This window comes from Danio rerio, chromosome 13 (assembly GCF_052040795.2).
Source record: "Danio rerio strain M-AB ecotype USA chromosome 13, GRCz13ab, whole genome shotgun sequence".
NCBI classification, from domain to species: Eukaryota; Metazoa; Chordata; class Actinopteri; order Cypriniformes; family Danionidae; genus Danio; species Danio rerio.
The window spans coordinates 6430001-6456921 of NC_141033.1; the positions used below are offsets into that span (position 1 = coordinate 6430001).

At 36.4% G+C, this 26921-nt stretch overlaps 1 protein-coding gene across 12 annotated transcripts in view; it reads left to right on the forward strand.

The window, feature by feature from the left end:
* Positions 1 to 26921, forward strand: part of wu:fc02b11 — a 643013-nt gene that overhangs the window by 40284 nt on the left and 575808 nt on the right. For 3 of the 12 annotated variants that reach the window (XM_087278764.1, XM_087278765.1, XM_087278770.1), the window contains exons 15-39: positions 159 to 249; positions 529 to 700; positions 1597 to 1702; positions 1807 to 1902; positions 2214 to 2389; positions 2496 to 2629; positions 3709 to 3894; positions 4081 to 4110; positions 6387 to 6517; positions 8271 to 8453; positions 8770 to 8927; positions 9760 to 9958; positions 12437 to 12608; positions 12858 to 13003; positions 13083 to 13212; positions 13881 to 14083; positions 15132 to 15409; positions 17616 to 17988; positions 20267 to 20407; positions 21689 to 21853; positions 22218 to 22381; positions 23216 to 23309; positions 24980 to 25054; positions 25136 to 25246; positions 25341 to 25458. In XM_087278764.1, the coding sequence (XP_087134890.1) occupies positions 159 to 249; positions 529 to 700; positions 1597 to 1702; positions 1807 to 1902; positions 2214 to 2389; positions 2496 to 2629; positions 3709 to 3894; positions 4081 to 4110; positions 6387 to 6517; positions 8271 to 8453; positions 8770 to 8927; positions 9760 to 9958; positions 12437 to 12608; positions 12858 to 13003; positions 13083 to 13212; positions 13881 to 14083; positions 15132 to 15409; positions 17616 to 17988; positions 20267 to 20407; positions 21689 to 21853; positions 22218 to 22381; positions 23216 to 23309; positions 24980 to 25054; positions 25136 to 25246; positions 25341 to 25458 (3832 nt within the window). Of the gene's footprint in view, positions 1 to 158; positions 250 to 528; positions 701 to 1596; positions 1703 to 1806; positions 1903 to 2213; positions 2390 to 2495; positions 2630 to 3708; positions 3895 to 4080; positions 4111 to 6386; positions 6518 to 8270; positions 8454 to 8769; positions 8928 to 9759; positions 9959 to 12436; positions 12609 to 12857; positions 13004 to 13082; positions 13213 to 13880; positions 14084 to 15131; positions 15556 to 15611; positions 17989 to 20266; positions 20408 to 21688; positions 21854 to 22217; positions 22382 to 23215; positions 23310 to 24979; positions 25055 to 25135; positions 25247 to 25340; positions 25843 to 26921 lie in introns of those variants that run through there. The other 9 variants (XM_087278766.1, XM_087278767.1, XM_087278768.1 and 6 more) reach the window with 7 other exon arrangements.

Genomic DNA, 26921 nt, shown 5'->3' on the forward strand with positions numbered 1-26921 from the left:
AAATGCCAACTGACCCAGTCGAAGCTCGAACCAACGACCTTCTTGCTGTGAGGCAACAGTACTACCTGCTGCGCCACCGCGTCGCCCAAATTGATCCACTGTAGGTGATATAAATGTATTTGATATTAATGTTATAAAACGCATATCTGTGTCTTTAGATGGTCCTTGGTCAGATTGAGGAGCACCGGCGCAGCCATCAGCCCATCAATATTCCCTTCTTTGATGTGTTTCTGCGGAACTTGTGCCAAGGTTTGTTCCTAAATGTCTTGTTGATATAGTGTAAAGTGTACAATTTAAAGTGTGAGCTAAAAAAAAAAAAAACACTTTTATTTGAGTTACCCATTCTTATGTTTTTTCTAATCTCATTAAACCTTTACTTCTCTAAATCACATGTGGGAAACCTAGAAGCTGGAATGTCTGAGCTTTTCTCTTTTCTGTTTTCTTACTAAAAGTGCCAAAGTCATCATCTAATTGGTAAATGTTTATTATAGATCTTAATGTGAATATATGAAATGTGATGTTCTTCAGGCTCCAGTGTGGAACTGAAAGAGGACAAATGTTGGGAGAAGGTGGAGGTGTCCTCCAATCACCATCGAGCTAATAAACTGACCGACAAAAACCCCAAAACCTACTGGGAATCCAACGGTTGCACCGGCTCGCATTTCATCAACATTTACATGCATAAAGGGGTGGTCATCAGGTATGCTGGCTCAGAATCCTCAAATTCAAGAGTCATCAAAATTTCACTACACATTTTTTTTAACATAAATTATTAATATAAGGGCACCTATTATGCAAAAAACACTTTTATCAGACATTTAAACACAGTTGTGTGGTAACACTGTGTGAATTTAACCAGCTTCTAATGCTAACAATTAATAAAAAAAATTATAATCACACTTGATAAAAAAAAAAAAACAAACACTTTGATTGACACTCTCCCTTTGTACATGTCATTAGAGGGGGAAAGCCCCGCCCATTAGTGACAATCTCTTTCATTAGCATAAAAAGCCCTAAGTGAGAAGCAGCCGTCCATTAGAGTTTTTGTGCCATACCTTCTGAAGATAATGTCAGCAACTAAGTTGGATTTTAGGATGCATAAATAAGCACCGCAATCTCTATAGACTAATGTCTGAACCACTTTGTTTGACATTTTTAGTTTTTCATGGAGAAAAAGTTTTTTAGTCCTTTTTATTTTTAAATCTGCCACTATGCTGATGCAAATGATTTTGTAGCTCCGCTCTTTTTTGAAAAGAGCACAATCTCGTGTGAATTTAAAGCAAGTGTCACCAAAAGGCCAGCATTTGGATCAAAGCCAAATAGAGGCAGTTTCAAAGAGTTATAAAACTTTATTTATTAGATATTTTAAGCTGAAACTTCACATACACACTCAAGGGCATCTTGTAAAAAGGGGCATCATATTTTAATAAATAGTATAAGAAACATTTAAGCAGTAATCTTACAAGCAAAACTGTTGTTTTTCCCAAATTTGTTAAAAATTAATTCTTATTTGGTGAATTTAGGTTGAGGGGTGTAAAAATCGCCCCTTAACAAGTGTAGAGTATGTTATTGGTTCATTGTTTTCTTAATTCACAGGCAGTTGACTGTGCTTGTAGCCAGCGAGGACTCGAGTTACATGCCGGCTCGTATTGTAGTTCTTGGAGGAGATGATCCTACAAACATCAATACTGAACTCAACACTGTGAGAAAGCCCTTCTCGTTCATCCAGCAGAGGTTCTGATTGCACATTGAACATAAGGATGACACTTTCTCTTATGTGTGTGTGTGTGTGTGTGTGTTAAACAGGTAAATGTGGCACCTTCTGCTAGTCATGTGGTTTTGCTGGAGAATATGACCCGTTTCTGGCCTATCATTCAGATCCGAGTCAAAAGATGTCAACAGGTCAGACTTTTTATACACCGTAAAAAAAATATTGCTGCCTTACATTTTTTAGTTGAATCAAATTACATTTTTCTAGTTATCTCAACTTAGATTAATCAAACTGACTAAAAAATGAAGTTAAACTTTGCATTACTTAAAAAATTTAGTTGAAACCTGATTAACTTATTATAATCACTCAATGCAATATGTTGATGTTTTGTCATTACATTTATTACAGTGCATAAAATCAGGCAGAACTTACCTGAAGCTCTACATAAAGCTTGCTTTTCTCGTTTTTTATTGGTGTAAATTGCGTTTGTTTTTTTTAACAGGGTGGCATTGATACACGAGTGCATGGGTTTGAGGTTCTGGGGCCGAAGCCCACATTTTGGCCTGTGTTTAAGGAGCAGCTGTGTTGCCGCACTTATCTCTTCTATACTACAAAAGCCCACACCTGGTGTCAGGAGATTTTGGAGGACAAGAACCAGCTGCTGCAGCTTTTTAACAAGTGAGATCTTCTGCCAGAGTTTTCAGTAGCTCCTCATTTGGAGCAGAAGGTGTTGCAACTGCTGAATCAAACCTCTGATGTTTATGTGCGTCTCTTTGGGCTTCAGGTTAAATAGTGCCCTGAAACACGAGCAGATGTTTGCAGACCGGTTTCTTCCTGACGCCGAGGCCGCAGAGGCTTTAGGCCGGACCTGCTGGGAAGCTCTCATCACCCCAATTGTACAGAGCATCACTATTTCAGGTAAGGCTCTCCAAATACAATTTATTGCAATATATATATATATATATGATCACGATTAATTGTATCCAAAATAAAAGTTTGTTTTGACATATGTCTGTGTGTTTTAAATATATTTGTTATGCATATGGGATTCACACACATCCATGGAAACAAAACTATACAAAACAATATTGCTGCTTAGGTATTTAAATTTGTATCACACATATATATATATATTATTTCCGAACAAACTTTTATTTTGACTATGGGTAATCGTGATGAATCTTTGCCCAGCACTAAAAATTATATGCATTTTATTGTATTTATATATTTATTTATATATATAACAAACAAAAATTCTAATATATATATATTACAATTTATTTACAGGCATGTGTTTGATTTGAAATCTCTTTTTAAATTATTTAGGCTTTTGTTAGGTCATGAAAAAATCTACTTTTTTATTTAACACCATCAATATCACCCTCTATAAATATACAATATAGCTAGGATCCGACGGAATCTGCTGACGTTTTTTGCTATTTCTGTGAAGAATTTTGGTAAAAATCTGCTGATTTCTGTGGAATTATTTTGGGAGTATCATAACTAAAACCTTAATATATAAAATAAAAAGTAATACCTTTTTAACTTTTATTTAATGTTTTAAATGCAAATCCAATTAGATTCATTTTATTTGGTGAACAAAGCAAGTCTCTCATATAAAATCTCTACTAAAAGACAGAAAACATAACTGTACAAACTGCATTGTACATAAATCAGATGAACATTTTCATATTAGTCAATAATATTACTGTAATTAATTTAAAAACTAAATAAATCTAGATTTACACACATTTATACAAGTAAATAATCAGAATTAATGATGGGCTAAAAATCTGTGGAAAATCTGCGGAATTCTGCGTGCGCAGATTCCGTGTGGGCCTACACATACTGTAGCAGCTATCACAATGTAATCATTTGTTTGCTTGTGAGTCAAGTACTTGCATTAATCTGTTTTAGTTTATGTAAATAAATTGTTGGTAGTCCATGTTATCTTGACCTATTATTTTACACCGATTTTCTATGCTTCTTCATAACAGAGACCTCTACACTCAGCCCTCTGTCTTGGTTGATGAGTGAGTATTTACAGAACGCTGAATCCTCCAAGCGTTGTAAAAGCTCAGCTGCCATCTTCAACTCCCGCGTGCGGCGCCTCACGCATTTACTTGTCCACGTGGACACCAGCACTGTCGATACAGAGGAGCTCAAACCTCCCATCAAATCCAGTGAGTGACTTTAAAACTATAATACCTCCATGAACTGAAGTGCTTCTCTTTGGGGCACTTTTAAATGCTTGAGATAAAATTTTTCGAGTCAGAGCCAGAGAACAGGTGTGCCATTATTTGAACAATATTTTATAGATTGTGTTAAATGAAGGATTCTCCATTTCAAGGTATTTTTCTTGTTTTCAGAAGGTATCAACAGAAGCAGAGATTTAAAGAGTAAGTAATAGTGTAGAAGCTGATGTTATTTTATCTTGATTTCATTTGTTGTATTTTGCAGCATCCCTTTCATCTGCTCAGCACCCGAACTAACCATGACAAAATGTATATTTATTTATTTTTATTTATTTTTTAACTTTTCTTCCATTCCTGTCTATTATTTTATTGTTTGACTTGTTCTGGCTTTCCATTTAAATGGCTGGTTGGGCTGCACAGTTAGTTAATCCAATCCTAATACTGATTTATTATTACGAAGATTGCAATTTGCAGTATGAGCTAATTTTTGCATTCACATCGAAACCAAAACTTGCACATTAGGTGTTTATTTGTGCCCCACTTTTGTTCGGTGTCCACTAGCATTTAATTAGCTTCAGGTCCCCACAGGTCATGTTATAATATAGCATTAGTCACAATAGAGCTTCTTGTAAAAATTTTAAGTTGTGTTGATGTAGTCTATATTAGGGCTTGCCATATTAGAAAAATATTACATGACTATACAAGTCATTACATATAGTTGAAGTCAGAATTATTAGCCCCCCTTAGATTTTTTTTCTTTTTAACATTTTTTCCCTAATGATGTTTAACAGAGCAAGGAAATTTTCACAGTATGTCTGATAGGATTTCTTCTTCTGGAGAAAGTCTTATTTGTTTTATTTTGGCTAGAATAAAAGTAGTTTTTAATTTTTTTAATCACCATTTTAAGGTTAATATTATTAGTCCCTTTAAGCATTTTTTTTTCCGATAATCTACAGAACAAACCATCATTATACAATTACTTGTCTAATTACCCTAACCTGCCTAGTTAACCTAATTAACCTAGTTAAGCCTTTAAATGCCACTTTAAGATGTATAGAAGTGTCTTGAATAATATCTCGTAAAATATTATTTACTGTCATCATGGCAAAGATCAAATAAATCAGTTATTAGAAATGATTTATTAAAACTATTATGTTTAGAAATGTCTTGGGAAAATCTGTTCTCTGTTAAACAGAGAATGGGGGGAAAAAATAAACAGTGGGGCTAATAATTCAGGAGGGCTAATAATTCTGACTTCATCTGTATCATGCTAATGATATACACTCACCGGCCACTTTAATAGGTATACCTGTCTTAGTGTTCGTTAACGCAAATTTCTAATCAGCCAATCACATAGCAGCAACTCAATACATTTAGGCATGTAAACATGGTCAAGGCGATCTGCTGCACTTCAAACCGAGCATTAAAATGGGGAAGGCGGTTTAAATGACTTTAAACGTGGTATGGTTGTTTGTGCCAGATGGGCTGGTCTGAGTTTTTCAGAAATTGCTGGTCTACTGGGATTTTCATGCACAACCCTCTCTAGGGTTTATAGAGAATGGTCTAAAAAAGAGAAAATATTTAGTGAGCGGCAGTTCTGTGAGTGCAAATGCCTTGATGATGACAGAGGAGAATGGCCAGACTGGTTTCAGCTGTTTAAAAGGCAACAGTAACTAAAATAAGCACTTGTTACAACCGAGGTCTGCAGAAGAGCATCTCTGAACACACAACACGTCCAACCTTGAGGCGGATTGCCTACAGCAGCCGAAGACCACACTGGGTGCCACTCCTGTCAGCTAAGAACAGGAAACTGAGACTACAATTCTACAATCTTCTGATGGCTACTTCCAGCAGGGTAACGCACCATGTCATGAAGCGCGAATCATCTCAGACTGGTTTCTAGAACATGACAATGAGTTCACTGTACTCAAATGGCCTCCAGAACAGTCACCAGAACTCTATCCAATAGAGCACATTTTGGATATGGTGGAACGGAAGATAAATCCACAGAAACTGCGTGCGATGCTCATGTCAAAATATACCAACATCTCTGAGGAATATTTCCAGTACCTTTTTTAATTTACGCCATGGGGGATTAAGGCAGTTCTGCAAGCAAAAATGGGTCCAACCTGGTACTAGTAAGGTGTACCTAATAAAGTGGCTAGTGAGTGTAGCTGCTTTAGTGTTTAACAAAAGAAGGAACTGATAAAAACTTGCTACCACTTCAGGGTGAGTAAATGATAAGTAAACTTTCATTTTTGAGTGAACTATCTGTTTAAATTAGGTTTGTTGTTCATTAAGTCAGCCAAGCTCCCCACTTCCGCAAATATGAAATAAGCACATTTTTATAGTCTTTAATTAATTGTGCAGCCCTAATTGTAGACGTTTTAACTTGCAGCCATATTATTTGTGTGAACATGTCTGACTTTTTTGGAGCAATTTTTCAGGTGTCTTTATTTACACGTTCTCAATGTTTTCAGATGGCAAAGAGGGAAAAAATAAGGAAACTTCTACAGTAAGCTCATCGTCATCCTCTATCAAGCCAAAAGTAAAGAATACCAGCAGCATTGCAGCCATCGCTTTGTGCTGGCAAGGTGTTGTTCAGCGACAGGTTAGGCTTTTCATTTACCTTTTGGGAAATGTATTTTTTAATTATTGTAATATTGTAAATTGTATTTTTCTTTTGAGCTATATGCTAGGGCTGATCAATTCGTGCACATTTTGTCTGTAATCAGCTGTAAATCTCCAGCAGCTACTTGCTTATCGAGCAGCAACATAATTCATGAAATTAGCCCTAATATTGGTAAAAGAGACCTCAAGAAATTTTTCAACCAATGTTGCATGGTGTTAAACACAAACTAATAAACACATGGAGCAGCGTTTACTACACAGAGCTATAGTTCACTGACAAGCTATGCAAAAAGTTGAAGAATATTTAACCCCTTAACTGTCTCCCCTACTTTTAGAACATAGACATGGTGTGTTCAATTTAAATGATTGCCAATCTTTAATGATTTGATTTATTTGCATGGATTTTATCTTAGTCTCATTTTAAAGAAGACACCTGTCGGAGTGTAGCCAAAGTAAAAAAGGTCAAAAAGTTAAATAAAACAAAGGTAATGTGCCTTAAGGTTTTTGAAAATAATAAAACAGTAAATGTATTAATTTTTTCTATTACATCAAATATGTATTTCCCAAAATTTGACAGAAAACCAGTTAAATATCTGAACAAATTCTATTGCAAATTTGAAGTTGATATGTCAAAAAATGAGTATTCAGTAAGATTTAGTTTGACCGCAGTACCAAACATGACCACCAGTTGATATTCGGTTTCCATTGAGCGTATGAGGGTGCCCCTATTTCTGTTTGTTTTGAGGAATATTAACCATATTTGTCATATTTTTGACAATATTTGCAAAGTAGGCATCAAATTCTTAAGTAGTTTTTGCAGTTTGGTGCTGTTTGATTTGAATTTAGCCTGTTAAAACATTTTAAAAAGAAAATTACATGTGGATTGCTGTAGCATAGTATTGCTTTACAACTCTGACAAGTGGACTTGTTGCAAATTAATAAATAAATTATTAGACATGATATTTTCACATGATTTTAGATCAGCAGCAACACTGAGAAACAACACAAACAACAGTTACATATTTCAATATATATATATATATATATATATATATATATATATATATATATATATATATATATATATATATATATATATATATATATATACATATATATATACATATTGAAATATGTAACTGTTGTTGTATATATATATATATATATATATATATATATATATATATATATTAAAATATGTAACTGTTGTTTGTGTTGTTTCTCAGTGTTGCTGCTGATCTAAAATCATGTGAAAATATCATGTCTAATAACATGTTTTACTCCTTACTCCCCTTTAACTTTAGTGGAGTGTTCGAAATCAATTTTTTTGTGAGATAACTTCATAGTTTTGTGTTTATTAGTCATGTTAAATCAATAAAAAAACGCTAAATTCCCTGCTCAGTTTGATTTCCCGACAGTGTTTCTTCTTTGTGGTGGATTTAGACTATCAGAGTTTCTGCTTTTCAGAGATTTACTACTGATTACAGAACCGTTTTTCCATGACAAGATGTGCATGTGAATCGTAATATTAAATTAATTTCAAATTAACATTCAGTCCTTTTATATGGCTCATATCCCATGTGATGTGTGCATATTTTAATATTTTAATTGCTTATTTTTAAAAAAATGTTTTGATGTTGATGACCATCTGTCTCAACCTAAAATGATCTAGCAGGTCATGGTCTTCATTTCATATAACTAATTCTGGGTGGATTTTGCCTGGCTCTTTTTAGGTAAAGTCTTTCCTGGACTCGACATGTAGCGTTTCGGATTTCGTAGAGCGATACAGGGGGATGTTCCTGCGGCTGAAGAATGCGATGGAGGAGCTTTTTGGCCAGCACACAGCCTTTGTGCTCGCACTCCGCCAGGGCTTTTCTGGAGCCTTGCTCCAGCTCTCCATCCTCACAGCAATGCACGTAAGTCAGCAAGATACCTAGGTGAACTCATGTCTGTTAAATATTTGCTAAAACCTATCATTTCAAAATTAAAGCCTTCAGATGATGCTCTGCACACTTAATGAAATTCCAAAAAATGTGCACACACATATGACCATTCAAAGTAAGAAACCATAAGGATACAAAATATTCATTTCAAAAACTTAATTGGGGAAAAGAACATAAATAGGATTTATTCAAGATTTATTATTTTCTTCATAAATTTTGAGACTTTAGATTAGCGATGTGTTTTTCTAATGTGAGAAATTAATATATTTTACAATAACTCTTTTTGAAGGTAAGTGAACGGTTTGCGCAGTACATTGATAAGATGATCCAGGAAAGCGGAGTAGACTCGGGGAGTGTGGACACCTTGAACCAGTTACAGCAGTTCCTGGAGCCCATGCTGTTTCTCTCTGGTCTGGAGCTGGCCAACACCTTTGAGCACTTTTACAGGTGTCACAGTAACTGTCACTAACTAGGCCTGAGCTGCTGTTTACAATAGTGTGTTTTCTTAGACTGCACAATATATAAAAATTATCAGTATTGCTAGGGATGCACCGATCCCAATTCTTGGATCGGATATCAATTTGAGACCTCATATTTTTGCTGTATTGGGTATCAGTATCTTAATAATACATTGGACAGATCCTCACACACTGATTTCTTTCCTTTGTGCTGCTGTTTTGGAAGTGTCCGCAGATACTGGAGGGCTGTGCGCTGTCTCAGCAATGCATCAATTTGTTTCATTCATACAAACTGCTTTGCAGATGTGACCTGCGCTGCTCCGCAAAATTATTCTCACAATGAGTTTGTTCTCTCATCCTTCCGACTGAGTTTATTCTTCCGAGGGAAATACTTTAAGTGCTTTGAATATACATCCTTCACATAGTTTAATCCAGGTCTCATCCTTATTTTTTCTTTAAAGATCGGTAGTCAACATTTGAGGTTGATTTAAAACCTTTAATCAAAGTTGTAAAACTATTTAACAGCAACCATTCTCGTCAGTTATGAACAACTTTATTGATTCACTTCAAATGTTAACATATACAGCCTAAAATGCACGATAAATGACCATTCATGCTAACATAAACAAGCTTATGCATTTTAAAACAAAAAACACATTAATGTAAACAGCACCTCAATATCGAAATCACTTTCAGCCTTTTAATAATGTTTTATAATAATCATTTTATCTGTTCAATAGCTGTTATAGTAAAGAAAACTATGAAAAAATGCTAAGTATTCTGCTTACCCTTTTTTTACATTGCACATCTCTTCCTTTCAGGTACTATCTAGGCGATCGGTTGTTGGGTCAGGGGAAAGTGTGGTTAGAGAACGCTGTGGTGGAGCAAATCGGTACCTGCTTCCCAAACCGCTTTCCTCAGCAGATGCTGACCAACCTCAGTGAATCTGAGGAGCTTCAACAGGAGTTTCATCTCTACCGTCTACAACAGTTAGACAGAAATCTGGAGGATTTCGAGGAGGTGAAAATTACTTGATGATAATACGTTTTATTTGGTGGCATGTTTTTTCAGTTAAAATATATTCACTGATTGAATGTACAATTGTTTAACTTCAGTCCCAAATGTTTTTAATGCATAAAGAATAAATAGGTTTATCAGTCGCTTTATAAATGTTAATGTGCTAATTGCAATCTCTTTGCGTTTGGTCTTCGATTTAATTGAGATTAATTGCAATTTGGCGAGCCCTGTTATTGGCATTATTGTGCAATGTGGAAGTGTGCACGTTTTTGCGATTTTTGTTTTAGAACTTACGATTTAGTTGCCTACGGGAGAATTGACTTGGAATAATAAATGGTAGAAAAAGTATGTTGATGACTATACATGAAAGAAGAAGAATATAATAGGAAAATATCAGTTTGCAACATCGAGCAGCATAACAAGCTAATGTCTGAAAATCCAAGGAAGTGAATGAGGCCTGAAGTGTTGAGCTAAAACGATTCCAATGGCTGTGTCCGCTTTCACTTGAGAAATAAGGTCAATAGAAGGTATTAAGGCCCAATCCCAATACTTTTTTGTACTCCTTCCCCTTGGCCCTTACAACCGAGGGTTAAGGGGAAGGGCTTCAAAATTTACCCCTAAGAATTGGGACAGCACTACAGCACCTGCACACGTCATCATATGTCATCGCGATCTCTTGCTTCATATGAGATCAGACGATGGCGACTGCTGTAGTTATTCCAGTTGTTATTATTTGGTATTTATCTTCAGGAAATCACTGAAGGCATATATTATGTTATCATAATAATATAATAAGGCAATAAGATCGCAATACTGTGCATTTAACACAGTGGCCATATTCATCAATGTAAACACACCAAAAACAACATTAACATTATAGCAGACGCTGTAAAAAGCTCTTTCTCAGCCACTAGACATTACTGACAGGGTATTTCAGTGTCATCGAGTGTCAGAATGTTGTGGTACTGCTATTCAGGAGTTATGATTAGGGATTATAGATCGCGGAATTTAGTGGTTTTTATTTTAGCGTGACAGTAAACACGAACGCAGTTAAGACTGTATTAAAACGTGTTTGTTTGTTGTAAAAATTCCTAATAATGACAAAAAATACTAATTTGTGGATCTCCTTACCTCCGGGTTCAGCAATACTGCCACTGTGGGTGGTGCATTCTGGGAAATTTTCTTAGCCCTTGGTTTCGAGTGTGGTCCTGAAAAATCTCTGTTCAAAGGGCTATTCGCCCCCTCCCCTTAGTCCTATGCCTTCAAGCTAAAGATAATTGGGACACCCCTACCCCTTGGCGTGAATGCGCAAAACAAGGGGTAGGGGTACGGGGTAGAATTGGGATTTGGCCTAAGCCAAAGGAAAGCTCTATAAAACTCATTTTTACTAGAGCTGTGAACCTACACTAGTCTCACGGTTCGGTTACGATTATCATGCCATCGATTCGGTTCAATTCGATATTTCGGTGCATTGACGATGCTTTCCATACACAGTTTTATATTTCTTCACAGCAGCATTTCTTGTATTAAAATGTATGAATATATTTATATTTATATATTATTTGTAATACAATTTTGTCGTTTAATACAAACAGTCAGATATATAAACTGTAACTTTAAACAAAACGAGCATTAAGCAAATAATATAAACAAATATAAACATCCAGCTCATTTTCTGATCCTTGTCTAGTTCTCTTACACCCCTTTGATTGGTCACACCCTCAACAAAAACGGTTGCGATTGGCTCTTGCGCGCTGCGCTCTTCACTGATGAGTGACACTGATAAGCGGCAGGCGGCAGCGGTGATCTCACAGCTGATGCATGATAGACAAGGTGGAGAAAACTCTGCAGACACGCGCTCGTTTCTGTATCCAAACGTAATGCTGTAAAACAGCCGAGAGGAGAAGAAAAGCCACCCCAGCAGGTCAAATAGGCCACTGGGTGTGTGTGTGTGAGAAAGAGAGAGAGACAGAGCAAGAGAGAAAGAGATAAATGGAGTAGGTTACTTTCATTCTCTCAATCTCAGTGAAATAGGGGCTATTGTTGGATATGTCAGTGAAAGACTGATCCAGCAAACACACACAGTGTAATTGTGCACAGTTTATGAGATTTAAGTAGTTAAAGCGCTGTAAATACTCGCGATCGCCTCCCTTGCGACAGAGCGCATATGAGGTAAAGCACGTCAGTAATAACCGGTTATGATTATTACTGAACCGATACCGAATTGTCCGCGTCTGCATTGCGATGCACAGAAGAAACGATTAATTTTGACACCCCTAATTTTTACATGCGATTTGACTGTCACTTTCCCTGATCGTCTTTTATTTCGCTCTCAGGAGACCCAGAAGTCTGGTGCCTCATTCAGGACATGTGCTAGTGTAGACTCTCACTGTAATGCATCTAAAACATTGTCTCATTACTGATGCATCTAGTCATTGACAGTGAAAGGGTTAAATGAGTTTTGCTCATGTGTTTGATCAGATGATGGATGAAGATGTGCCTGAACCCGAAGAGGAGAGTGATGTGAAAGTGTTGGTGTTGTCTCCACGCTGCTGGGTTGTGTCTGCTCCCTGCTACCTCCAGGACCCCAGCAAACATTTCCCTGCTCAGCTCTGCAATTACCTGGCCGAGTTCACTGACTTTTACACCAACAGTTAGTTCAATTTCCACAGATATGTAAACAATGCTCATCATACAGTTAGTTAAATATATTTAATCTGGTGATTAAAGGTACAGCTCAATCAAAAATGATTAACAAATTAAATCATGTTAATAGAATATTAATGAACATTTCTAGATGAATCCATGAATCTTGGTGATTTATATAATGGCAGTTATCGTTCATTTTTGTGTGAACTACCCCTTTTAAGCCTGAATGTTCATCTGTGTGTCTGTCCCACAGGCCAGCGCATGTATAGCCTGACCCACAGTAAGCCTCGTCGGCTGCAGTGGACGTGGCTCGGCCATGCAGAGCTTCAGTATGGATCCTGCACTCTTTACGTCTCCACACTGCAGATGTTCATCCTGCTGCAGTTCAACCAGCACGAGGTACTCTCAGTACAAACTTAAACACGACATGACTAAATGGACTGGCTTCAGAATTGTTGACGTTGTTTGTTTTCTGCAGGATGTCAGCGTGGAGATGCTACAGCAGGCCACTGGTCTCTCTCCAGCCATGCTGAGTCACGCTCTCAAACCTCTCACTGCAGAGAAGGGGCTTCTCACTCACACCGGGTCCAGCCAGGACCCAATCAAAGGTGAAAGCAGCTACCGATAACAACAAAATAAGATGATGTTTATATATTGCTTTTGCAATATATACTTATCTTGTAATTACTCTTGATGATTAGTCAGATTGGACTGTTTTTTTCTTGTCTAGGATGCTATGGGGGATTTATTATTTTAAGTTTGTTTAACAATATCTATTAAGTTTTAAATATACATTTTGTTTTATTACTTTTTTGTGACTTATTTATAACTTCTATTACGCAACTTTTATAATAACTTAAATTATTAGTGCTCCTGTAAAATATGTGCAGTTTTTTTTTTTCTTTTGGAGAGGATGCTTTTATTATTTATTTATTTTTTTACTGTGACTGAAACAAAAGCAGTTTAAAAAAAAAAATAGTAATAATTTTGGGTCAGTATTATTTACCCCCTTCAGATTATTGTTAATATCACCAACCATTCCCATTTTATTAAGGTGCATCTATATAAATGGCCCACCCTGTTTAAAAATACATATAAACACATTCAGATCATTTGCTTTAATCGTTACTTTTAGAATGTGAAGAGACTTTCAACCAGCACAACAACAAAAAAAAAATTCTAAAGACAATCACTTACTGCACCTTTAAATTCTTAATTAACAAAAAAACATGTTCGTGTTAATGAATCAAAACTCAATGATTTTGAACTTTTTCAGGCATCCTTAGATTGAACAAAAACACCCTCTCGCAGAGCTCAGACAGACACGGTTACCATTACCTGCATCCCAAGCAGACGTACCTGAATGTAGATGAAGATGCTGCTCTCACGCTCGAGAGGAAGAGGAACTACATCTACTGTCTCATTGTGCAAATCATGAAGAATGAGAAGGAGATGCATATTGACAATTTGGTGTTTCAGGTAAAGTATATTTTAGTTTTAATTTTTAGAATGTTTAATTCTGTCATTGCCAATTGCCTAGTGGTGAGCACATCGACACATAGCACTGAAGTGCTCACGATGACCAGAGTTTGTTTCCCGGCTGGAGGTCCATTGTCAATCCTTTCCCTCTCTTTCTGCTTCCCATGATCTCCTGTCTCCACTGTCCTATAAAACGAAGGTTAAACCCCCCCGACCCATAACCAACCCCCCACCCCCACCACTCCACCAAAAAATATTTTTAAAAAGTATACCACCTTTATTTTTTCATGTTTAAAGAGGCACGAAACATCAGAACACATTTTTTGAGCTGTATTTTTTCATATACGTGTCCCATGCTGCTAATAACTATTAGGACACATCTATTTCACTGAAAAGTGAAATAGACTATTTCAAAACTAATTCGTACTTCCAGTTTGAAACAAATTTTTGAAGCTGCGTCACGGCCATGAGATCTTAGCGTGTATTCCAGCGTGTAGACTGGATGTCTGTACCTGGGGGTACCTTGTGACGTCTCTGAGTGTGCTGCATTCATTCATGTGTAAGACTTGGTTATAACCAATCAGCGCGCTCTATTGTGCATGCGGTGCAACTTTTTTTCTCTCATTCGTCGTGCGGTATCCAACATTGCATTAAAAATACATGCTTACAGCAATTCCTCGAATCGAGAGATCATTTGTCACTAGGGGCATGAATGAAATTCCTGAATAAAAGAGCCAAACTGCAGTTAAAGTCCACCATTTAATAATTTGGCAAATAATTTGATTACCGATGTCCATGTAAACACAGTCACTGTCTTTCTCCCCTGCGTCTCTGTGTTTGTTTGACTGTGAAAATCAGTGCGTGCCCAAACCGACACTCCCATTTTTATGCAAATTTTAACAGACCATCTCTCTTTCCCTCCTCCGACTCTCCCCTCTAAACAGAGCTGGACACGCCCACTTTCCTGACTTTTTCTAAAGTAGAGGTATAAAAAAAACCTTTCAGGGGAGTTTCATGGTCCTTTAATAATATCGTTGTGCCATTGCAGGTGTTGGACCGGTGTCAGAAGCAGGAGTCAAATCGGACTCGCACCTCGGTTCGCTTCAGCTGCAGCACTACAGATGTGCTCTCCTGCATCATGCATGTCATCAACAAAGGCTACCTGCGCCGTAATGATGAAAGCCCACACATCGTGGAGTTCTTGATGGAGGACCCGTCCACTCCCCGTAAGGGCCAGGCACAGTTCTCCTTCAAGATGGATGGAAAGAAAAGCTCCGCAAGCAGCAGCAGCAGCGGCGGCGGCAGCGGGAGCAAAGCAGACACCAGGTGTGCTGATGACACTTAACCTTACCTAACGTGCAAGAAAGGAGGCCCATAACCTGGCTTACATTCAAGTGTTTTCCTTCCCTCTTGGGGATTTGATTTTTACTGAAAAAACAGTTCCACTTCTGCCAGACACTTGCTCTTATCTTGCCATTAGCATTTTGAAAGCTTTATAGATTTTCTCACGGTTAAAAAAAAAATAAAGTACTGCACTTATGTTTTACCACATTATGCTCCTTCAGATTAGTTAACATGGTTCATGCAAAAAGATAATGTGTTGCTGCTCATGTACAGTATACAGATCATTTGCTTTGAAGAGGCTTTGTGACCGTAAGGATGCTGTCTATGCTAGCAGACATCAAGGCACTTGGCTAAGTTTCACAATAGAGTTTGGTTGTGTGATTTTAAACTGGAGTAAATGTTTAGCTGTTGCTTATTTTTCTGCATTTTAATCCGGTTTAACCTCTGCAGCTGCACTAACTTTGACCTACACAAAGACAGAGCTAGTTCATTCCTTATGATAAAGTACAAGTATTGGCATTAGCCGATGAAATGCCTTAAATTCTATTTTTCTTAGTTTGCAAGGCTTGTAAATAGCATTCAAGTTTGTTATAATCAGTGGACTAAATTTCAGCTTTGTTAAATATATAATATTTTAAGCAAGATCAGTGCAAGCAAGAGAAGAATTCATCTTGACATGATTTAAGTCTTTTAGAGTCTGCTGAAAGTTTATTGATTCTGTTTTTTTTAAATGTAATGCTTATGTATTTCATCAGCACAGATTTAGCAGATATCCTAGAAATGAGACAACATAAGCAATTTATGTTCACCACCTTAAAAATAAAGATGTTTTAAATTTGGAGTCATGTTTGTTGCTGATTTATTCTATGTAAAAATAAATTCATTTGTTTTAAGATAGTTTTAGCTATATGATTCAGTATTTTGTCATTCAAACATTCCCTCTTTTCTAAAGTAGTGTTTTATCCTCCAATCTACTCGCATTTTATTTTTCAAAATAAACTAATTCTATTTTAATCAGCACATACGATTATGTTGTTGCCTTATTTAAATTTAATGCATATCAGAACGTTCAAATCTTTATTTCACCTGTATAGAAGTAAATATTGTTTATTTGGTGTGTTAATAAATGCTATAGCGATAGTTAACCCAAAACTGAAAATTCTAACGCGATCTCACAGCAATACGTAACTTTTTTTTATTTAGTGGCTAATTCGTATGAATTTGTTTGATTTAATTCATACGATTTAGTGTGATTTGCTCATCACCCAATGACGGTTGGGTTAAGGGGTGGGGTTTAGTGCCCCGCCTGATTTTTAAAATCATACATTTTCGTACAACTGAACTCGAATTTGTTTGAATTAGCCTCTAAACTGACAAAACGCAAAATACTTAGATCTAGATCAGGCTGGAAAATTCTCATTCTTTAGCGTTCACTTGTCACAACCTGCTTGAGTTTCTCTTTTCTGTTGAACAGAAAAGCTATTTTATTAAATGCTGGACACCACTGACTTCCATAGAATTTGTTTTTCCTACTATGGATGTTGATAGTTACCAGTTTTTTTTTAATTCCTCAATATATAATCTGTATCAGCAGGAAAAACAAGAAACTGAAATGTTTCGAACCTCTAGAGCAGGGCTCACCAAACTTGTTCTTGGAGGTCCGGTGTCCTGCAGACTTTATCTAAAATCCTAATCAAACTCACCTGAACAAGCTAATTAAGGTCTTACTAGGTATACTTGAAACATCCAGGCAGGTGTGTTGAGACAAGTTAGAGCTAAACCCTGCAGGGTACCGGACCTCCAGGAACGAAACTGGTGACCTCTGCACTAGAGGGTAAATAGTGTCAAATGTAATTTTTGGGTGAACTAACCCTTCTAATGAGCTAGTCCAAATGGAAAAGCACTGCAGAGATCCACAGAAGTTGACTGTCATTCATTCATAACTCTTCACACTTCTGTTTATTAAATATCATGTCTAATTTGATCGTTCATTATTAAATATCTATGCCTTAAGAGCTCTTAATTTTACCTTCTTAAGATCAATTTTTACTTAAAAATCAGCACTACAAATGTGTAAAAGTCTGCAGATTCCATCTGGGCCTGCTGTCAGAATCAGAACACCTCTTTAGTTCACTGGTCTCACGTCTACATAATGGCGTTTTGTGTGTGTATATATTTCCCTCTGCAGCCTGGGAGGCCTTATAGTACCCCCACAGCACACGGAGGACGGCGTGCTGGAGGCTGTGCTCTTCTCCATGGGTCGCACAATGACTCAAGAGGAGGTCAAGCAGCTGATGCAGCGCACCGTCCAGCAGGTGGCAGGAACCCTGAGCCTGGATCTGGACCGGGCCGAGCATTTGCTCATCCACTGCAAATGGAACGTGGATTTGTTGATCCAGCGATACACCGATGATCCAGACGCTCTGGTCCTGGCTGCGGGCCTCAAGATCCGTAACCCCCAGCCGGCCCCTGGACCCGTGTCTCACTGTCCCGTGTGCCTTTCCCAGTCCAAAGAGAGTGACCCACCTCCCATGCTCTGCTGCATGCATTACTGCTGCAGGGTGAGTGTGGGCTTCAAACCTGCTTGCCATTATTATTATGATGCTGCAAAAAACAAATGCTTTTCTTACTTCACATTTTAGTCTTGTTTCTTCTTCAGATATCTAAAAGATATTGAATCAAGAAACATTTTCTAGACAAGTGAAAATGTTATGAAAATAAGTCAAAATTAAGTGTTAATATTTTGTTTAAATTAAGCAAAGTAAACAACCTGTTTTTATTTAAAACAACAGATTTACAGAGAGGTTTTTACCTAATTAAACATATAATAGTACAAAAATTGAATAATAATAATAAAAATGCATAAGCTCAAAATAAGTTGTTACACTTTAAAAGCAAAAAAAAAAAAATATATATATATATATATATATATATATAAATATAAATATACACACACACACACAAATTTGTGTGGGTGTATATACACGTGTGTGTGTGTGTGTGTGTGTGTGTGTATACATACACATAAATATATATATATATATATATATATATATATATATATATATATATATATATATATATATATATATATATATATATATATATATATATACATACATACATACATGCATACATACATAAACAATAATATAAAATAATAATACAGTAATAACATAGTTGTCAATATTTTTTCTAATTTTGTTTTGTTGTTATTTTTAAAACAAGAAAACAATTTTAGAAAATGCTTAATATACACATTTTCAGATATTTGAAATAAGATATAAGGTCTTAGTAAGAAAAGCATTTTTTGCAGTGCACCTTTTAAGTTTTGTGGGTATAAATATTAATATTCAATTACAAAATATTTATCATCTTTTTGACAGTTTTCAGCTGTCAGACAGAATTCTGTTTTGCATCTCACACACACACACACACACACACACACACACACACACACACATATATATAATTTTTTAACAGAGAGATTTTTTTTCAGCACATTTCTAAACATAATAGTTTAAATAACTCATTTCTAATAACTGATTTATTTTATCTTTGCCATGATGACAGTAAATAATATCTGACTAGATATTTTTCAAGACACTTCTATACAGCTTAAAGTGACATTTAAAGGCTTAACTAGGTTAATTAGTTTTACTTGGCAGGTTAGGGTAATTAGGCAAGACACCTGTCCTGTAGATGATAAACAGTAGTGCAAAATAATGGATGAGTATGGTAGGGTGAGGTGGAGTAAACAGTTCTGAGGTAGAACGTGAGACACAGTTGAAGTCAGAATTATTAATTAATTAATAATTTAATATAGTTAATAATTAATTATTTTTTCTTTTTAAATATTTCACAAATGATGTTTAACAAAACAAGAAAATTTTCACAGTATTTCTGATAATATATTTTCTTCTGGAGAAAGTCTTATTTGTTTTATTTCAGCTAGAATAAGAGCAGTTTTAAATTTTTTTAAATTTTAAGGTCAATATTATTAGCCCCTTTAGGCTTTTTTTTCAAACCATCATTATAAAATAACTTGCCTAATTACCCTAACCTGCCTAATAAACCTAGTTAAGTCTTTAAATGTCACTTTAAGCTGTATAGAAGTGTCTTGAAAAATATCTAGTAAAATATTATTTACTGTCATCATGGCAAAAATGGAATCAATCAGTTATTAGAAATGAGTTATTAAAACTATTATGTTTAGAAATGTGTTAAAAAATTCTGCTCTCTGTTAAACAGAAATGAACAGGGGGCTAATAATTCTGACTTCAGCTGTGTTTACAAAATGTAATATGTAAATGTTAGATGATAAATAATCAGTAGAGCAAAATATGGGATGAGGGGGAGGGGGTGTGAGGTGAGTAAACAACTCTGAGGTAGAACATGAGACATAAAATATGTAAATGTAAGATGTTAAATGTCCTAAGATCATAGTTTTAAAGAACTTTTGCTTCAAGTAAATGGAATAGTTCACCCAAAAACAAAAATGACAATCATTTACTCTCCCTTGCGTGGTTTTAAACCTTTATGAGTTTCTTTCTCTGTTGAACAAAACAGAAGATATTTTGGAGAATGCTTTTTGCTAGTGCCCACCGACTTCCATAATACAAAAAAATAAATAAAAATGGAAGTCGATGTGTGCCGGCTACCAGCATTTTCTTCAAAATATCTTCTTTTGTGTTCAACAGAAGAAAGAAACTTGTACAGGTTTGGAACAAGTAAAGGATGAGTAAATGTTTGCAGAATTTTGGATGAACTGTCCCTTAATACTTTTGACATTATGTTAAACTCTTTGCTGACGCTTGCAATTTCTCTGTTTTCCTGTAGTCCTGCTGGCAGGAGTTTCTCACCGCTCGTATTGAGCAGAATCTGGTCATGAACTGTGACTGTCCAATCACAGACTGTCGAGCTCAGCCCACCTCCAAGTTCTTTCACAACATCCTCACCGATAAGGACACCATCGCCAAAGTATGTGCCCAGTCGACTCAATATATTTCACAATACTCAATATATTATTGAACAATTCAGCATGACCTATACAGTTCAGTACTCATGGAAATTGCAGTTTTTTGGTTTTGTATTTAAGCCTTATGTTATGTTAGGATGTTTTCATCCACTCTGGGGTGATTTTTGAGTCTATATTTGGCCACAACTTTCTGTTTCAGCAAATAGAATGATTTTTGTTGACATCTTATTTTGACATATTTTGGGACAATGCTTAGGCATTTTTCAAAAACTCAACTGTTCACTGTTGGCAAATTTACTACCCCTTTTGCTATGTTGGTGGCTGATTTTGCCCCATTGACTCCCATTATAGCGACGTTTGTTTGGTTGCAAAGTCATGACACCACATAAGCATGCTTTTTGATTGTTGGTGGTTTTCCTTGTTGGGAAGAGGTACAATTTGTAATGATCAACAGTAAAGAATACCAATTATACTTCATCCCAACAGGGGAAACCCCTAACAATCAAGAATGCATGATTATATGGTGCCATGGCTTTGAGATAAAAAAATATTGTCGTTGTTATGGAAGTCAATGGGGCAAAAATGTACTAATCTTTCGCACGTCTAAAACTGTTTTAAAAAGTAAAAAATGTATCCAGTCCACAGTCACTTTTATGTTAAAAATATTTATTTTTTCCCTCAAATTTGTGACATCATGAACTTGGCAGGACTAGATTTATTAAGAAGATTTATGCAAAAAAAGGGGAAAAGATATCTGCTACATTTTACAGCGTTTTATTTAGTGGATGTTTTCATCCTGAACATAATAAAAAGGTAGTGAAATTGAACAACACACACACACTTGCGTTTTGCATTTCCCTTATTCCTCTAATTACATCCTAACGTGCACAGAGCCAGTTCAGAGAGTATGTATGGCTATTTAGCTCAATGATGTTTAACCTTTATTTCATTTGCACAGTGTAGTTTCTAACAATAGCCAATACAGTGCTATATTTGATTATAATATTCAGTTTCTGTACCCAAAACTACTGTAAGAATCCTGTAAAGCAGTTTATTTCCCTAGCATTTTTGCATTCATTTGTGCTTTTGCTTGTAAAGTTTTTTTCTTTATTTTTAATGCACAGAGTTCTGTTTTGTTTTATTAATGAACTTATCATCGGACTACAACACAAACCCATTGTGACCCAAAAAACAAACTAAACTGTCAGTGATCTGTATCATTGCATCTTTATTGTTCAGTGAGCAAAGACTTTAGCGTTTTTCTCTTGTGTTTTCCGCTGCAGTACGACAGTGCCCTTCTGCGAGGCTTTGTGGAGTGTTGCTCCAACCTGACCTGGTGCACCAACCCTCAGGGCTGCGACCAGATCCTGTGCAAGGAGAACATTGGCAGCATGGGCACCTGCTCCAAGTGCTGTTGGTCGTCCTGCTTCAGCTGCAACTTCCCAGAGGTCATCTGTCCAATTTTCCCTAGATTTCTGTCCCATCAGACTACCCAACAGTACTTATTTCTTGGAATGGTTACAGATATCTATTTAGGCCACAATACTACTCTGTTTAGGATAAAAAATAAATAAAATAAAAAAGTATTAGTATATACTTTTAGATGTAAAAATAAAAATTGTTCTTTGCATGTGGTCAATAAGTATAAACTATTAACTGATCGCATTTACAGAAACCATACTATATCAAGATATATATCATTATCAGACCTCTATCATGTTATGTCATACCATCCAACACTAAGCTTTAAAAGTTGGCCTTGGTGTTTGGGCTGTTATCTCTTCTCATGACTCCTTGATCTTTCCTGTTCAGGCACATTATCCAGCAAGCTGCAGCCACATGTCTCAGTGGATGGATGATGGAGGCTACTATGAGGGGATGAGCATGGAAGCACAGAGCAAACATCTGGCCAAACTCATATCCAAACGATGCCCCAGCTGCCAGGCCCAGATTGAGAAAAATGAGGGTTGCCTACAGTGAGTGTTTATGCTTCCTCGTGTTTTCCTCTTCTAATGACACAGCCTTTGGTTTCACCTTTAAGTCTTAAGTTCTAAATACTCCGGCTGACCCTCCTTTGTACATTTTTTTTATTAGGGCTGCACAATATATCATTTTATTATCGATTTCGCAGTGTGTGCAATTACAATAGTCACATCGCAAGATATTCAATGTAGAGTCTGAATAACAGTTCTAATAGGAGCTGCAGAATTGTATTTAATTGCTGCATTTATGCGCTTTATGCAAAAAGATAATTTTGTTTTCTTTTTTCTACTCCAAATATCTACATAAATAACCAGTGACAAAACCAATCAGAGGCTACTGTAGGCCAGAATACACTAAATATCCCTCAAAACACTGAAACTTTTCTTAATAAGTAAGATGTAATTTAAATAAATACATTTGATTTACTGAAGCATATATTACACAAACTAACATTAACAAAAAATTTGACCATTGATTATATCAAGGTATTATTCGCACACTGCTATCAACATGCAATATGACAAGCAATTTGGCTGTCTGTACCAAACGTGACGTGACACAAAAGAAACATTTAATTACCAGCCGTTCATTTGAATGCCAGCTACTGCACTCCCAACGAAATGGTCAAGGTTATAATATAAATAATTTCTATTTAACATGATTAAAATTTAGATCTTTTCTACTTTTAAATGAACATTGATACTTGACACCTGAGGATGGATATTGTATTGCTTTTGGAAATACCACGATATATCCGAATATCGATATTGTGTCCCCTACTATACTGTTTTTACTAAATGTATACTTGCATCTTTCTCCCTGTGTAGCATGACATGTGCCAAATGTAATCATGGATTTTGCTGGAGATGTCTGAAACCATGGAAGCCAACACATAAAGATTATTACAACTGCTCGGCCATGGTAAGTATATTTGTTTATAAGACTACAACATGATCATGTAGTTGATGACTTGATTCACGCAATGAGGTGGCACGAATGACGTGATTTGCCCGAATGAGGTGTCACAAAGGACATAATTCATGCAAATAAGGCGGCACGACTGACACAATTCACCTGAATGAGGTGGCACGAATGATATGATTCGCACTAATGAGGCTGCACAAATGACGTGATTCACATGAATGAGGCGGCACGTATGACGTGATTCACGCAAATGAGGCGGCAAGAATGGCGTGAATAACATGAATGAGGCAGCAAGAATGACGTAATTCGCGCGAATGAGGTGGCATAAATGACACTATTCGCACTAATGAGGTGGCACGAATGACACGATTCGCACTTAGGTGGCACAAATGACACGATTCGCACTGAGGTGGCACGAATGACACGATTCGGCACTAATGAGGTGTCACGAATGACACTATTCGCACTAATGAGGTGGCACAAATGACACGATTCGCACTAATGAGGTGGCACAAATGACACGATTCGCACTGAGGTGGCACGAATGACACGATTCGGCACTAATGAGGTGTCACAAAGGACACGATTCACACTAATGAGGTGGCACGGATGACACTATTCACACTAATGAGGTGGCACAAATGACACGATTTGCACTGAGGTGGCACGAATGACACGATTCGGCACTAATGAGGTGTCATGAATGACACTATTCGCACTAATGAGGTGGCACGGATGACACTATTCACACTAATGAGGTGGCACAAATGACACGATTTGCACTGAGGTGGCACGAATGACACGATTCGGCACTAATGAGGTGTCACGAATGACACTATTCGCACTAATGAGGTGGCACAAATGACACGATTCGCACTTAGGTGGCATGAATGACACGATTCGGCACTAATGAGGTGTCACAAAGGACACGATTCACACTAATGAGGTGGCACGAATGACACGATTCGCACTAATGAGGTGTCACGAATGACACGATTCACACCTATGAGGTGGCACGAATGACACGATTCGCACTAATGAGGTGGCACGAATGACACGATTCACAATAATGAGGTGGCACGAATGACACTATTCGTGTAAATGAGGCAGCACAAATGATGTGATTCACATGAATGGGGTGGTACGCATGATGTGATTCGCGGGAATGAGGCGGCACGAATGACGTGATTCACACAAATGAGGCACCATAATTGACACAATTCACCCGAATGAGGTGGCACGAATAATATCATTCTTATTAATGAGGCTGCACAAATGATTCGCGCGAATGCGGTGATATATATATATATATATATATATATATATATATATATATATATATATATATTGCATGCAGCAGATACTGCACAAAGCCGTAGTTCATTGAGAAGCAACAAAAACTGCTAATATTATCACAAAAACGATTATCTCGGTGTCATTATCATCCAATTTTAAATAATTTTTTTTAACCCTACATTTTTTGTAGCTTATCAGTAAACTGCGGCATTGTGTGGCCAACTGTACTCCATATGAAAGCACATGAATGAGGATTACTATAACCGGCTTTACTGGCAAAATATGTATGAAAAGTGCGTTCAATTAATTGCTCAGCCCTAATTGTAAACATTTGAGACCTAAAAGTTGTATAAATGAATATCCAATCACAGGTCAGTAAAGCTGCAAGGCAAGAGAAGAAGTTTCAAGATTACAATGAGAGATGCACGTTTCATATCCAAGCCAAGGTTAGTCATTCATCACACTCATCTCAAACTTTTTCAGTATTCAAGCGCAGCACGCAAAGATCGACTTATTGTTTTCTGCAGGACTTTGCAATCAATCTGGAGAACAAGGTGTTTTCTATAAATGAAGCTTTACAGATGAAGTCTTTGACGTTTGTGATAGACGCCTGCAAAATCCTCGCCCAGGCTAGAAAGGTGGGAATCTTCAATGTCTTTATATTATCTTTATTTCAATATTTCCAGTCAGTTTCTTATACAATGCTCTTATATGGTGTAATTTGTCGCGCAGGTGCTGGCGTACTCGTGTGTTTACAGCTATTACAACCAGGACACTGAGAAGATGGATGTGATGGAGCAACAAACCGAAGCTCTGGACCTTCATACTAACGCCCTACAGATCCTGCTTGGTTGGTGACTGCCACACTGGCAATCAATCTTTTGGTTTTTTGACAATTGATGGAGATATTTTGTAAAGATAAGAAATGGGGAGAAATATTTGGCAGTCAAGCACATCAGAAACAGTGGCTGCGTATGAATTCACATACTTCCATATAGGGCTGGGCGGTTTGGCCTAAAATCAACTCAACTAAAATTGAACATTTTATTTCGATTACAATAGGGTATATGCCGAAGCATGCTAATAGGACTTTTAAGTTGCCAGTAACCTGGTTTTAGCGCTTCCGGCGAACTGTATGCCAATGCAAAAACCAGCGCGTTTAAGGTCAGTTTTCTTTAAAAATCAGCGATCTCCACTGGCTGAGTGATATCCAATATAAAGTGGGTCTCAGATTGTACAAGAAGAACATTTTCCCCCTCCATGTCTTTGTAACATGAGCATTTATTTTACCCTAGTACATTCAATGAAATGGCTTTGTCTCGATTTATGCTTGAGCAACTAAATGAATGCCAAAGTTTATTTAACTCAATGTGTTTTAATGACAATACAACATCGATGCTGTAAAAGGAACTGTATAAAATGGAAAAAAGTTCACAATAACTGGTTACCGGAAGTTTATCAGAATGGGAAAAACACTAGCTCTGCGTATACCCTTTTAATGAACGGTTATTTTATTTATTAATTTTTTGTTTTGTTCACTGACAAGAGTTGTACAGTAAATATGCCCATATAATACAAGTGAGAGATCTCTGAATGAAGGGTGCATTATATACTTGATTTTAAAATAATGGAAAGAAACACACACTATCTACGATATGATTATTTATTGAACATCAACGCTGAACAACTGCAATTAAAACACACATTCCGAAAAACGAACCGTCACTATTCTTATAAAAAAGTGAAAATAAATAACTTTTGGAAACAAAATAAATTATTTCCAGTGTTTTTCATATTAAAAGTAGAGGTCACACTTTACAATAAGTGTACATTTACTACAGTATTAGTTCATGTTAGTTAACGTTAGTTAATGAAAATACAGTCGTTCATTGTTAGTTCATGTTAACTCATGGTGCATTAACTAATGTTAACAAACATGGACTTGGATGTTAATAATGCATTAGTAAATGTTCAATTATGATTAATAAATGCTGTACAAGTGTCGTTCATTATTAGTTCATGTTAGAAAATGCATTAACTAATGAACCTTATAGTAAAGTGTTACCAAAGTAGAAAATAAGCAGCATCTCATCTAAATAAAATCTGCTCTTGTATATCCTGCACATAGTATTTTAGACTGTCCATTTCTTCTTCAGTGCATACGTCTTTAATGCAAATATTAATTTTAATGTATAAAATAATATGAAATACTCATTGTCAGTTTAGTGCAAAGTGCAAGAATGACCAGAGATCAGATGTGGAAAGTTCATTTCTATCATCATTTACTCGCCTTTCACTTCCAAACCTGTTTGT